Raw genomic sequence first — 14,572 nt, forward strand, 5'->3', positions numbered from 1 at the left:
AGTCACCCACTTCTCCTCCGTTAGGGGAGCTCTCAATCTCGTGTCCTTGCGCCACAGGGTGGGGGCGAGCTCCTCACACAGTCCCATGAAAGTGGTTTTTCTCATCCAAAAGTTCTGCAGCCATGGCACATCATCCCAGACTTGCATAACAACGTGATCCCACCATGCTGTGCTTGTTTCCTGAGGCCAAACGCACTGTTCCATGGTGGTGCGCATGTCCGTGAACGCCACAAGCAATCTTGTGTCATATGCATTACTCAAGTCGATATCTTCGTCTGAGCCCCCACTGTCACTTTGGATCATAAGGAGTAACTCGACTGCCAAAGTGACGTGCTGGGGAGACTCGTCAGCATACTCCTCAGCAGTTCGGGCTCCATTCCCACAGACTGAAAGGGAAGACAGAGCGCTTCAAAAAACGTTGAAAGATGGCACCAAATGTGGATGGAAGCAAAGGGAATGCTGGGATGCAAACTGATGCATCACGGGGCGTTGGGACAGGACCCAGAATGCCCCGTACTCCCCGCCCCCTTTCCACAAGACACCATGCCAGAATGGGAAGACGTGCTCTGTGGGATAGCTGCCCATAATGCACTACTCCCAATGCCGCTCCAAGAGCCACATAGGTGGCCACGCCAGTGCGCTTGCAGCTGTCAGTGTGGACAGACTGCAGCGCTTTCCCTACTGTGCTCTACGAAGACGGGTTTAACCCACAGCGCTCTACATCTGCAAGTGTAGCCATACCCTCAGATAAAATCCTTGGTTACTTTGTAGATTAAAGTGCAACAGAGAGACCAACATTTGTCAAAAGCTCCCCTCTCATTCCTATCTCACCATCTCTTGAAGTTTGCTAACACCATGAGGTTACAGAGTACTGAATCTGTGATATTACTGTGGGAATCTGGCAATAAAACAGAGGATTATAATATAGCAATATACAGAATCAAAAGATAAAGACAGTTATCCTTTTGCTCACAAAGCACTCTTACCTTGGAGTTCTAGGGCAGGCATTAAAACAAACCCCAAAACAACCTTCTACAAAGGTGAAGAGAGGAATGAAAAACCCTTATCATTTAGATTCGAGTCTATGTTCTAGTTTTCATGACAAAGATCACCATTACAGCTAATATTTTAGTTAAATCAATATTCTCAATTTTAACTTTGTTTCGTATACCAGCATTATTATTCTTTATAGAGCCCATTTATAATGTTACTCGGTACAAAAGTGATATTCACATACCATGAGAAATCATACTGGTCTTGTCTATATGAGAAGTTATTCTGGAATAGCTATTGCTGATCTTTGGAAGTGGACTAAGCTAATTCAATGTAAGGCACTCTTATTCTGTAATAGGAGCATCCACTCATGGAATTAATTGTAAATTAACTATTCATTATTAATTCATGTCATATTATTCCAATTAACTTTCATGTGTAGACAAGGCTCAACCAATCAAAATCTATCAATGTAACATTTGGCTGCTGGATAAAATGTACATGAATCAGCATAGCTCTTTTCAGCATCTTTTGCAAAAAATATGACCAAGTCAGTTAGTGCTGAGAATGGTACTAACTCTGATTTGATAACAACTTGTAAATAGCTATATAAATGCAAAGCAATGGTGAATCAAGACCCAGTCTCTCAAATCTGAGTAAAATATGTAACTTGAAGCATTATGGGAAACCTTCTATAGACTTCAATAGCTCCAAGATTTCACGCTAGGAGAACAAGTATTCCCTACCGGCTTTCTAAGTCTTTTCTCTCTCTCCCTGTCCCGCCCTTTAAAAAAAACCCAAACTCCTTTTTTTCTATCGGCCATAGGAAAGCTAAATGGTCTAATTAGCATTCCACAAATGAAATTCAACACAGCAGCAAACATGGAGGAGATAATGACCACTCAGGGCCACTTATGTTACCTGGCTTTGCTTCATGTAATATTTTGAACTGCCAGCAATCAAATTAATTGTTAAATTTTCTTGTTACATACTACATTCAAACTCTATAACTTTAATACAGTGACCACAGTTATGTAGTGTATGCTGCAAATGAATGAAAAGAGGAAAAGGAAAATCCTAAAATCGTTACCACATGAGTTCAAAGAATCAATAAAAATCTATAGATTCAACCTTTAAATAGCACTACAGTAAAACACACACACACACACACACACAGGCTTGAGTTATTAAGCCAAAGACATAGGACAAACCAATAAACATAGCTGCTTTATATTAAATGACTACAAAATGTACCAACTAATGATGGATATGTTAGTGTTATTCGCCCTCCTTTTTAGGACATGATCCCTACATAACAGTCCTTCATTCTGTTAGGGTTTGGCTCGTCTCGATTACATAACTTATTCTCTTGGTGTCATCAATTTCAAAGTCAACCTGATGTTAAACTGCAGTTTCCATATTTTTAAGTTCCATGGACATATTGCACAAAGAAAGTTAAATCACTTGTCTGTGCTCTCTCCAACAAAAGCCTAATCTACACACAATTTGAGCACCCATTTAAGTAAATCTGTAGACCAGGCAGGCCCCCACACTACATCTACACTACAGCTGGGATCGATGTTTTAAGATCAATCCACAGGCGTTCGATTTAGCGGGTCAAGTGAAGATCCGCCAAATCAACAGCAGATAGCTCTCCAGACCCCTGTACTCTACCCCCGAGAAGAGTAAGGTAAGTCGACGGGAGAGTTTCTCCTGTCAACGCCCTGTAGTAACTCGACCTAAGGTACATCAACTCCAGCTACGTTATTCATGTAGCTGGAGTTGCGTAGCATAGGTCAACTTATCGCAGTAGTATAGACATAGCCCTAGATCTGGAGGATCTTAATCCAAAATTAGAGAGTGTCTGCACCAAGGGGTTGCACTCATTTACCTAAACCAATTTAGTTTTGGTGCTCAAATTGAGTGTATACCAAGGATGGCCTAAGTTAGAGTATAAAGGTAGAAAAGGTGGCAGTTTAAAGTATCTGAGACAACACACCTAATTAATATTTTGTAACAGGGTTTAAGAGAAAAGATTGTCATAACAATTACACTTGAAAAACTGTTTTTACTCAAAATCATAATTCATTCATGTTACTCCAATCTTATTCACATTATGCCGTAATAGTTGGTTCTTTGTTCTATTAGAAAATGAAATAGTTTTCTTTGAACGGCAATGAAAGTTGTGACAACAGTGATCAACAAGTCCTTCTCAATAAATTGACAGTCAAAATTTTGCACATCTCCCCAGCTGTATCCCTTGTCACTCTGTATTGGAATTTTAAGGTTACCCAACTGCGATAAATGGACAGGGCTATATCTGCAAAAGGACCTATATGCCTAAAGTGATAATTAGGCACCTAAATCCAACACTGAGATCCTCAAAACTCCACTCATCTGCCACCTAACCATGGAGGTGCCTAAAGTCCTGAGGTGTCAAAATTTCCACTGTTAAAAGTCCCCTAGGTGCCTGTGTTTCCGACAGTGGGCATGCACACCGCTGCCTCTCTCATTCCTAAGCCCCAGCAGGGTCTTCAAACCAGGCATTCAATAACTTTACAAATGTCATACAGCGAGTCAGTGGCAGAGCTAGACATACAACACAGACCTCTATCTCCAGTTCTACCCCATTATATAGTACACCCTCCAACACAGTAAACCTACTGGGGCAGATCCTGAGCTGGTATAAGGTGTCCTAAATCAACTATGATAATTTACACCAGTTGAGGATCTGCCCCAATGTGTGATGCAGTATGCACTTCTAGAGAGGTTAGTGACCAAAAGACAATACTTACCACTTCAGTATCAAGTAAGATAGCAGTTAAGAACAATAAAAATCAGTTGAACAATGCTTAGAAAAAATATTCACTTGATATATAATGTAAATAGCTTTTCCACTTCAAGTCTGACAAATACAATAAAAAGAAAGACCAAGATCACAATCTACCACACAGAATAGCCTGCAGTAACTACAGTGAGCTTTACCATCAAAAAGGTTATGTTCTCTGAGATCACTTCATTTCCACTCCTTTCACCTCTTCCCCCACACTGTAGCTACTCTCTAAGCCTTGTTTACTCAGAAGACAATTAACATCCAGCCAATGAAAGTCAGTAACAACTGCTGCCATGTATGAAATGCAGGACTTCGTAAGGGGATACCTGAAGGTAGAGTCACAACCCATGCTGTCAAGTCCCCATTTTTTTTGCCATTTGCCAACAGTATTACACCTTCCCAAAGAAAACTCACTAATCTGCAAGTTCACTGTTCAGCGAGTCAGACATCACATTTTATTCTAAGAAGTTCATTACAGAACAGTCCGTTCGTAACTATGTTATGACAACATATTTTTGTTTTGCGTTACAGGTTTCCTTTGCAAAGGGACATGGGAAATCCCACAATAGCGTAAATGAAACAAACTGCAGCAAGCTAACCATATGTACTCAGAAATTAAGAAAACTAATACCAGAGCTTCAAAAACAGGGTGAGTGGCACCGCTGGCTCCTTCACCTGAGGAAAACTGTGGCAGGAGCTATTGGCTTCTTTCAACAGAGTAACCAAGTACTACTAGGTTTCAGAGTAACAGCCGTGTTAGTCTGTATTTGCAAAAAGAAAAGGAGTACTTGTGGCACCTTAGAGACTAACCAATTTATTTGAGCATAAGCTTTCGTGAGCTACAGTTAGTTGGTTAGTCTCTAAGGTGCCACAAGTACTCCTTTTCTTTTTGCAAGTACTACTACTTCACCTAGAGAGATGGTAAGAGAAAGAGAGGAGAGAGCAAGGGCATAAAAGTAGAGAGGTAAACAAAAGAATGGAGATAAAAAAAAAAGTGAATGTGTAGAGAGAAGAAAGGAGACATAAAAACTGTCGCCTAGCCTGGAAGAGAATACAATATAAGGAATTAAAGGAAGGGATCCAAGGGGGAGAAAGCAGACGTATTGCTGAATCAGGGACTAACTTTATTCAGCAAAAAGAAAAGGATTACTAGTAGCACCTTAGAGACTAACCAATTTATTGACCATAAGCTTTCATGAGCTACAGCTCACTTCATCGAAAGCTTATGCTCAAATAAATTGGTTAGTCTCTAAGGTGCCACTAGTACTCCTTTTCTTTTTGCGAATATAGACTAACACGGCTGCTACTCTGAAACCTTTATTCAGCAAAACACCTAAGCAGGCACATAACTTTCTTCACAAAAGAAAAGCTGTCCGTTTTGTCAAATCTCATTGCTTGAAACAGTTCTCTTGTCATATGCACAAGACAACATTTGTAATAATCTTCTGTGGTTGATTAAAAGCTTCAGCTGCAAAAACTATTTATTGCCTTGGATGGCAAAGAGCCATAACCATTTGGTTTAACAGTTTTCATTATTTTTATAGGGGGGGAGGGGGGGAAATCCAGGAAATAGATACAGCAACAAAAACCAGAGTATCAGGACTAAATTCTAGAAAAGAATAGAAACCACAAAGAATTCACAAAACACAGAGTACTGGTAACATCCCCCGTCCTTCCTCCTCACAGAAGCCAGGAAGCTATGTAGGAAAGAATACTGTAGAGGGGACCTTTGCAATAGTCAGGAGGCTCTTGAGAGGGGAAGAAGAGACCAAAAAAAAGTTTCTTTTTGCTTCTAACAGCTAATATAGAGGGGACTGTCACATTTATTAGACAACTACTACTAACCAAAGGCTGTTATGACAGTGAAGACCCTACAAGAACAGCATCCTGATAAACAACAGTACCCTCCTCCATTTCATGGCTGCTGGGGGTTGCATCGGAGCAACTCACCACGGTGTGGTTCGTGGACTTTGCTGGTGGCCTCCGAACCTACCGCTGCCTTTCTTAGCAACCTCCAGCTGGCAGGGTTTTGGGGGTGGAAGAGAACGTGTGTTATTGAAAATACACCCTATTAATTGTTGTCTTCTTCCTGCTTAGTTAAAACTGGCTTCATAAGCTGCTGTTTAAGTAACCTCACATCTTTCTTTCCTTTGCTCCTATAAAGGACAAATGAGAGGAAAATATTGATCCGTTTATGCAAGTATTTATACGGTCTTAATTATTAGAGTATCAAAGAGTAAAAGTGTGGGTGGGGGGGAAGAAGGAAGAGAGGGGGAAATTTTAACAATACTGATTTCTCTCTCTCTCACAGTAAAACTTGGAGTTCACAGCATCAGCCAAAAATGGCTGACAAAGACAAACAGAATGGAGAAAACAAAGTCAATTAATCTCTAGGAGGAAACAAGAGGACCAGAGAGGTGTTTTGAATATTTTAGATGACTTTGTATCATGGTAAGAGGAATGAGGAAAGAGAAGGCCAGTGTTGTCAACTGTCATAATTTTATCATGAGTCATAATATTTGAGGCTTTTCTTGAAGCCCCAGTTCCTGGACCCATTTGATGACGTGCAAATTTCAGCTCTCTCATTTTTTAAAAATAAATAAGTTTCTAATATTTGGGGTTGCAGAGAAAAGCTTGATAACATGAACCCTAAAATGTTCAAAAAGCAATAAGGATAATAAAGAAACCCACCATTATTTGTTTTAAAAATCTGTTTTTATGTCAATTTCATTATTTTTTGGGACCTGGGTCAGGATTGCTGAATGCCTGGGCTTGGCAATACTGTAACACAAAGTTAAGTGACACTGTTTCCACACCTTTCCATTCCCTGCTTCCTATCAGCTGGCATCCAAGATGTATATCTGCCAGTAGTTAGTTTTCCGGAGGACAAGCTGCATTTCATCCAATTCTTGCAGCCATCCAAGGATCAAAGCAAGCTAAACAGGTTAATTAAAAAGTGACAGACTTTAAAAACACCTGCATTAAAAGAAATAAGATTCATTTTCCTGATTACTTGTAGATTATAAACAAAAATGGAAAAATTCCCCACAAAAAGATGCATCACATTTTAAACTCTAGATTATAAAGCTGGGAGGAAGGGCTTGCCTTCCTCTTCCTCTTCCTCCCACTCCATTTCCCTTAATTGACACGAGTGTGTGTGCACACGAGAGAGATATTTTATATATAAGAATACATAGTATATACAGCATTTAAAATTATTATGAAATACAGTAATTACTTTAAGTTAAAATTGTTCCATTTTTAGCTGAGTTACACAAGCTTTTTAGATAAATTTTTGCTTTTGCATAATTTGAAAACTGACTCAGTCAAAATAATTCCTGAATCATAAGACTCAATATTAAGTTTGAGCTTTGTTTGTTGTTTTTTTAACCACTGTTACTATGTTCTAGTTATAAATCTTTTAATACATGGTTTATAGATAAAAGTGATAGTACAATGTTAAATACAGACATACTAATGGGTACTTCCTTCCTATTCTATTTTTATTAGAACACAATCTGCATTAACAACATATTTAAATTTGGGGGGAGGGGATTTTAAAGCTATCAAAGAACTCAGATTTCTTTTAATATTCTCATTACAATGTTTTTGAATGTACAAGGATGAGTATGTCCTTGCTATCCCTCCAGGGAAATAATGCATTCCTCCAAAATTCTAATCTCCTGCTTACTATTTTATGCCTATAGTCTTAAAATTACCAATGTGTGTGTCAGATTTTCTGCTGGAAAATTTACCATGTTTAATTGTTTTAAAACTCTGCGGAGAGGGGAACTGCACGATGGTGTTATGAATGTATAATTTTCATATGATTATGTGTACGAATATTAGTTATGGTTTTAAAACATGTAAATTGTTGCATTAAAAAATCTCTGCTACTGATAGTAATTAGTATTGTGAAAAATGGGGTACAGTAGATTTTTTAAATGAATAATGTTGAACAGATTACACAGATTCTTAAAGATACGGAATATGAAGATGACATTTCTAATGTTAGGATTTTTTCACCCCTACAACAGATAATCATTAAAAATCATTTAAGTTTGAACATTTGTTGAATATACAGTTGACACACCGAGGCCACAATCCTACAGCCTGTACCTACAGAGAGGCACACTGAAGTCAGAAGGGATCCACATGGGTGCAAAGGTCCTCCCATGTGCTATCGGTTGCAAGGCTGGGGCCTTTGACTCCAATTCTGCAGTGAACTCTACCCACAGTTCCACTGAAAGTGGTGGGGCTCCATTGAGTCCCGAGGTCTACCTGTGAAGAGCTCATTGCAGAACTGGGATCTTAGGATCTGATTCTGCAGACATTTACTAAGTGAGCAACTTTAGGCACATGAGTAATCCTATGGAGTTCATAGGGCTCACTTGTGTATAAATGTTTGCAGGATTTGGCTCCTAAGTAGCTTGCTCTTTACTCATGAAATTTTGTTTTTATATTTTTTAGGTAATAAAATCATCAAAACGAACAGTAAATTTGACATGAAAACCCTGAAATCCTAATTAAACAACCATTTTAAACAGTCTGCAGTTGCTCTTTACAGCTGTAGATTTAGGTTTTTCTTAAAACCGATGGTAGTATATATCTTTGTATTTAAAAAGTTACAGATTTTGAGATTTCTCTATCCTATATTCACATCAATTCAAATTAAGATAGAGTACAAGGATGACAACACCAGGGAAAATTTCTGAAGCTCTAACTTCTCACCATTCTATCATCACCTCGAAGTCAATTTTCACCTTTTTCACTGGCTGAATTTGTTATCTTACATTTTGCTTTGGGGCTCATGTGTTCTTGCAATATGGCAGTACTGGATTATAAGAATACTGACAAGCATGTTTGCTAGTAATCCACAATGGCTACACTGCAGTAAGTCAGAAATCAGTTTCAGCAACACTATAACACTTGGAAAGAAATAGAAAGGCAGACAAGGCAAAGTGCCATATTTTTGTTAATTATGGGGGTTTCAAATACCCAGGTATCTGCTTAATAACAAACACAGCCAAACATACTTCAAAGAAGATCCTAAGAAGACAACTTTATGATCCAGAGAGTAGAGAACTGCCAGAGCTGAAGCCATTCTCTATTTACTTCTTATTAATTGTGAGGAAATAATTAAAGGCCTCATCCTGCAAACACTTACTACACAGCATAATGGTTACTACTGTGAGTAGTCCCATCTGATCAGGTTAATCAACAGCTGTCCTAGGCTGATGGAGCTGCTCAGATCTGTCAGGTCAGGGTTCCCTCCTGAAGGCTAAGGAGAGGTGATGAGGAGGGTCAAGTGGCTGGCTGAAATTTGCACAAACAGCCTGGAAAAAGACTGCCCCTCCAGCCTAACAGCCGCACGTATGGCAGGGAACCTATAGGGAGTATGGTGTTAAAACAAGTCTCCATCATGTAATTCCATTCTCACACTGCCTTCCTGGCCCCTCTACTCTTCTTGCTTCCATGAGGAGCAGAGATAGGGAGCAGTGAGACAGGCTGGACAGCAGGACCATGGAGTACACTGGGACCAGAAGTAAACCTCAAATGCTAACAAATCTATCAAATGAGGCAGGTACCCTGTGGAAAAAAACGATCTTTAATTACATGATCATATACTGTCATAATGCATATTCACAAGGGAATAGCATTAAGGTAGCACGGGCAACTTAATTCTGACATTTTCTAACTTTTGTCTTTGTAACTTAAAATTCCTTTAACATATTTTGTGCTATACATATGACACAGACACACTCTCTAGGTAGGTGATATTACAGTCAAAAGATATACATAAATACAACAGCAAGAATAAAATGACAGCATCAGTGCAGATCAGGTCCCAGGTGCAACACTATTTAACATTCCAGAAGTCAAACCTGAACATTTCAGCTTCTCTTGCCAAAACAGCAGTCCCAAGAGTAACATCCCTCTTTCCCATATACCCTCGATACACTTGCCACAGTTATTATTGCATATATTAGCTCACCACTACCCCCAGATGAGAAATTCTTGGCAGAACATGGCATTTAGAACTCCCCAAACACAAGACAATGGTTTGATAGTGCAGCTGAAAATATGAATGAGATGCTCTACGTCCTAAGTATGACCGCATAATTGGAAAAAAAGGAGGTATGCAAGTCACATGAACTAATTGGTGTACATAAAACACAGTTTCCATGCCTGCTAGGAGCAGAACAGCTTCAACAGACAACCTGGAATACAGCCTTTTAAATCAGTGACTAACTCTTCAAGAGAAATGCTATATGTTTATGAAAAACATAAAAAACAGGAACAAAATGAGAATGTAGCATAAAATTAACATCACTGTGAAAAGCAAAAACAAACAGCATCTGGATAAACAGAAAAACTAACTTGCAGGAAACAGAAACCAAATTATTTAATGGCATCAGCACTAAATAAGAAATATAAATAAAATGGGGTATTGTTGGATTAGGTCTCACGACACAATAAATCCAATCAGTGACTGAGTGTAATGTTGTATGAACCTCATTCCTAACATATATAATTATTTATGATTTATGCCATTTATTTTATTGGTGGCTTTTATTGATTACTTTTTAATCCATTTTCCAAATACCTTTTTGTACAAAGAAATCCTGTCTGAAGAACTATTTGAGTGCTAGACCCCTCAATTTAAGTCCAAAACCTCAAGGATGCTTTCTTTTTTCAAACAGTTTTGTCACGAATCTATTTCTTTCAAGACCCAGTAAAATGCTGCTTAATGAGAGAGCCCCCCTACAGCATATTCTTTCACAGCATAGATGAGTGCTGTGCATGCATTTAGAAAATTAAGAGCAAGGAAGCGAGTACAGAGGAACCCGACCCTGTTATTTCTGCCCTGAAACAAGAGAAAGGCCTAAGAGGGGAAATTCTTAGCTATGTGCCTAACTAGCTCACACTTTACTTTGCTTGCACCTACACAGCCTGCACCTACACAGCCTTCCACTTGCACTACAGCACAACCACCTTGAATAGGCAGTTACAGGCCGCCCCCCATCCCCCAAATTAAAAATCAAAGCTGCCCACAGTAAATATATACTTACACATGTAATATAGTTTTGAGCATTTAAACACACTTGGTTGTGACCATCCCGCTCTTCACATATTGCTATATGGGAGGTGATCCCAAGATGGAAAAAGTTGAGAATTCTGGATTACATTATTTTCAGCTGTAAAGAATCTTTTTAAACTGTTCAGCATTCCAAACTACTTCAGTCTCTGTCCCTGATACTTATATCATTTATTTGTTATCTTATTTCCCAGGGCAGTTCACAAAACAGTCCATGAAACACCACCCCAGCTAATCAAAACCATCCCTTCCAGCAGGTTCCCAACCCCACCAGCCCACTGCAAGGCAGTGGTCCTGAGCTCCTCCCTCCCAGTCTGGTAAGTGGAGAAGGGGGTGGCAGCATGGCAGGGGCTTGTGAGCCACACTTTAATGGTAAAAGAGCCATATGTGGCCTGCAAGCCATAGTTTGGCCACCTCTGTACTAGAGTGTTGCAACCAGCCTGCTACAAATCAGATTTTGTAAGTGTATAATGAGAAACTGAGTCCCTAAAAAGAGACTTGCTAACAGAACCTAATATTGAAGTGCAGAACCACCATCAACAAAGCCAAGAGGCTCCCTTGAAAAAATTCTGTGTAAGCAGATCACTTCACACAGTGGTTGAATTGGGGAAAAAATGGCAATGATATTCTTTCAAGCTCTGCATACAAAACAAACTGCACCCATACAAGTGACCAAACTGAGATGTTGCTCACAACAGATTATGCAGTTCAAAATATGATTGTGCTGCAATTGTAGCTCTAATGGGCTCCTTGAGCTTTTCTCTCCGTCAGAAGGGCTCCAATACATCTGTGGGCTCTGCTGGGCAAGTTAGACTTAGTTTCTTCTTAATTCGGGAAAACAATACACAGTGATATAGGCAGACCACAACCATTACTTGTGGCACTAAAATGAACATTGCTCATGAAAACTTTCCTCTCCTTTTTTACATGAAAAATTAAATAATTAACTATGTTGACATTTAAAGTACCACACTGGGATCTGAGTTAACACAGAAATAAATGGGGCAGTTCACACCTCTCACAGCTATTGCTCCAGTCTCTTTGCAAACTCACAGAGATATCTCTGCTCTGGTTATATCTGGTTCACATTTTGAGGTTCTCTTCGCAACCTAACAAACAGTGACTGAAGGCTTGCCCATTCTTCCTGCAGTTTGGACTACGGGGCATGAACAGCAGTGCGGACCAAAGTGCTGCGCCATAACTTCCCCATGTGGATGAGAACTAGACTTTCTAGTTCACATTAACACAGTCCTCTTCAAACAGGATCGCATTAATACAAAGTAGAAACCTTTTAATTCACACCCAGAACGTCCACACAGGGGAGTTCCACCACAGCACTTTAGTCCACATTGCTGTTCACACCCATATAGTCCAAACTGCAGAGTAGAGTAGACATAGCCTGAGTTTTATTTTAAAAAAATGAAAGCAGAGATACTGGAAAACAAAATAGCAATATACTGAGAGACAGCAATATGCGGTGACACTGCATAACAGCTGAATCCAAGGCCTGGCCTCATACAGCATAGCAGTTCCCCAACTGCATCCTGAGGAGTTCTAAAACGTGTTTCATTGCCATTCAATCTGTGTAACAGTAGAATAAGGACAGATCAAATGCAGGTTTTTATTACTGATGAATGCAAAGAACAAACAATTTTATTAATCTAACAATGAAGATACAGTTGTATCACCATTTTCATTGATTCTTCATTTTAAAAATGATGTGGCTATGTATATAAATAGCAGTGGAATGCTGCTGAATGCTAACTCATGGAGCTGTCCTTTTTTCACATACGTCGACCATATCATAGTTGAAACTAAGCCACCAACAATTATTAAACATGGGCATTGCTACCAAGTTTCTAAAACATTTTCTTTGATCAGTGTGTGACAAAGGTTTTTTTCTGAGCATTACACTACCAACAAACACTACCACCACCTAGAAGAGTAAGGCAATTTGCAAAACATGTTCTTAAAACCCATTTACACAGTGCTTTCTGCTGAGTTTAATCTTGATTTATAGCTGTGTGTTTACCAAAAGTAGGGCATGGGAAGTCAGACTTCTAGCAAGAATTATGAACTCTGTTGCATGGACAAGACCTTAGGGCTTTTCTACACAGGAAATTTTGCCAATTAAGCTAGGTCTACATTACAGACTTCTCCCAGCACAATTACATCAGTCAGGGCAGGGTGTGAAGAGGTGTGATTCCTGACCAACACAGCTGTGCTGATAGACATTCCTACTGAAAACACAGCTATACCAGCAATGATACACTTTTATCAGTATAGCTTATTTTACTTGTGGGGGGTGGCCTTACTATACCAGTACAAAGTGTAGATCTGCTGGTTTAGGTGTGTCTACTCTAGGAGTGCTTTGCCAGTATAATAAGCCGATATATACCACACCCACAATATGAAGGTAAAGCACTCCTACTGTAGGCATGGCTTTATATGGATACAGTTAAACCAATATAGTTATGCCAAAATAAAACCTTGTGTGAAAGTTATTACAGGATAAGAAATGACTTTTTATTTGTTTCGCTTAAAACCCTTCCCAAGCAATATAAACTCAACTAGAAAAAGGCCAGAATAAGAGCATCCACATGGGGGCTTATTATGGTATAACTATATTGGTTTAAATATAAGACAGATTTAAATTCACACCTTAACTTGCATCAACATAATTTTCCTGTGTAGAAAAGCACTTAGTCATAAGCCGTGTCTACCCTCACATTCCCCAGTATCCCTGCTTCTGGTGGGAGCAATGGGAATGATAATGTAGACCGGATTATGACATTTCAGCCACCTAGCCAACAAACCCTGCCCAAAGCTGGTTTACACAGTACAGTGGTTAAGAGGCAGGCAGCTACCAGCACCTTGTCTACACTAAAACTTGACCACAGTTAGGGTGACCAGACAGCAAGTGTGAAAAATCAGGATGGGGGAGAAATAGGCAAAATAGTCCCCACATATCAGGACTGTCCCTATAAAATTGGGACATCTGGTCACACTAATCCCAGTTGTTATTGTTGCAAGTAGCAAGTGACCGTCTAGGGGGGCGGGGGGGGGATAGCAGTGGGGGAGTCGCAGGCTGCTATCAGGAGGTCATGCCAGAGCTACCTTCCCCACATGTCTAGGTTGGGGAGGGGGCTCCTGCTGCAGGACAGGTTGAGAATCACAGGTCTAGCATAACCAGGGTCAACGACAGCATCAAAATCCCAGGCAGGGAGAGGGCGGGGGAGCAAGCTCCTACCAGCACCCAGCTTGGGCCACACGGCCCCAGGGCGGGGCAAACAGCGGGGTTACCGTCGCTCCCCAGGGCGACCTTTAAAGCCAGCGGGCAGCCTACCTGCACGTTTCCCTCCCACAGCCCCGAGGCGCGCAGGGCAGGCGCGGGGCTTTCCCGGTGCCCCCAGCACAGCTTGGGGCGGTGGGAGCGGTAGGGATAGGGGCTGGCGCTTGCTGCTGCTGCTACTTGCGCCCCGCACCAGGAAAGGGGGGTGGGGGTGGGGAATGCGGCCGCCCCTACCTGCTGCGCCCGGCGCAGGCTCCATGTGGGGTGCCTCACTACAGCCGCTGCCGCCTCCGCCGCCACCACATAACCCCTCCCGAGAGGCCACGCTCTCTGCGCAGGCGCAGGCAGACTACGA

The 14,572-nt window shown here is 40.5% G+C and overlaps 1 protein-coding gene across 1 annotated transcript in view; it reads right to left on the minus strand.

The window, feature by feature from the left end:
* CMC1 (C-X9-C motif containing 1) overlaps positions 1-14,565 on the minus strand; it is a 69,083-nt gene extending 54,518 nt beyond the window's left edge. Inside the window, exon 1 of the mRNA XM_073333409.1 lies at positions 14,452-14,565. Within this exon, the coding sequence (XP_073189510.1) occupies positions 14,452-14,476 (25 nt within the window). The 5' untranslated portion in view covers positions 14,477-14,565. The remainder of the gene's footprint in view (positions 1-14,451) is intronic.
* Positions 14,566-14,572: the final 7 nt, after the last annotated feature.

Source organism: Lepidochelys kempii, chromosome 2 (assembly GCF_965140265.1).
Source record: "Lepidochelys kempii isolate rLepKem1 chromosome 2, rLepKem1.hap2, whole genome shotgun sequence".
NCBI lineage: Eukaryota > Metazoa > Chordata > Testudines > Cheloniidae > Lepidochelys > Lepidochelys kempii.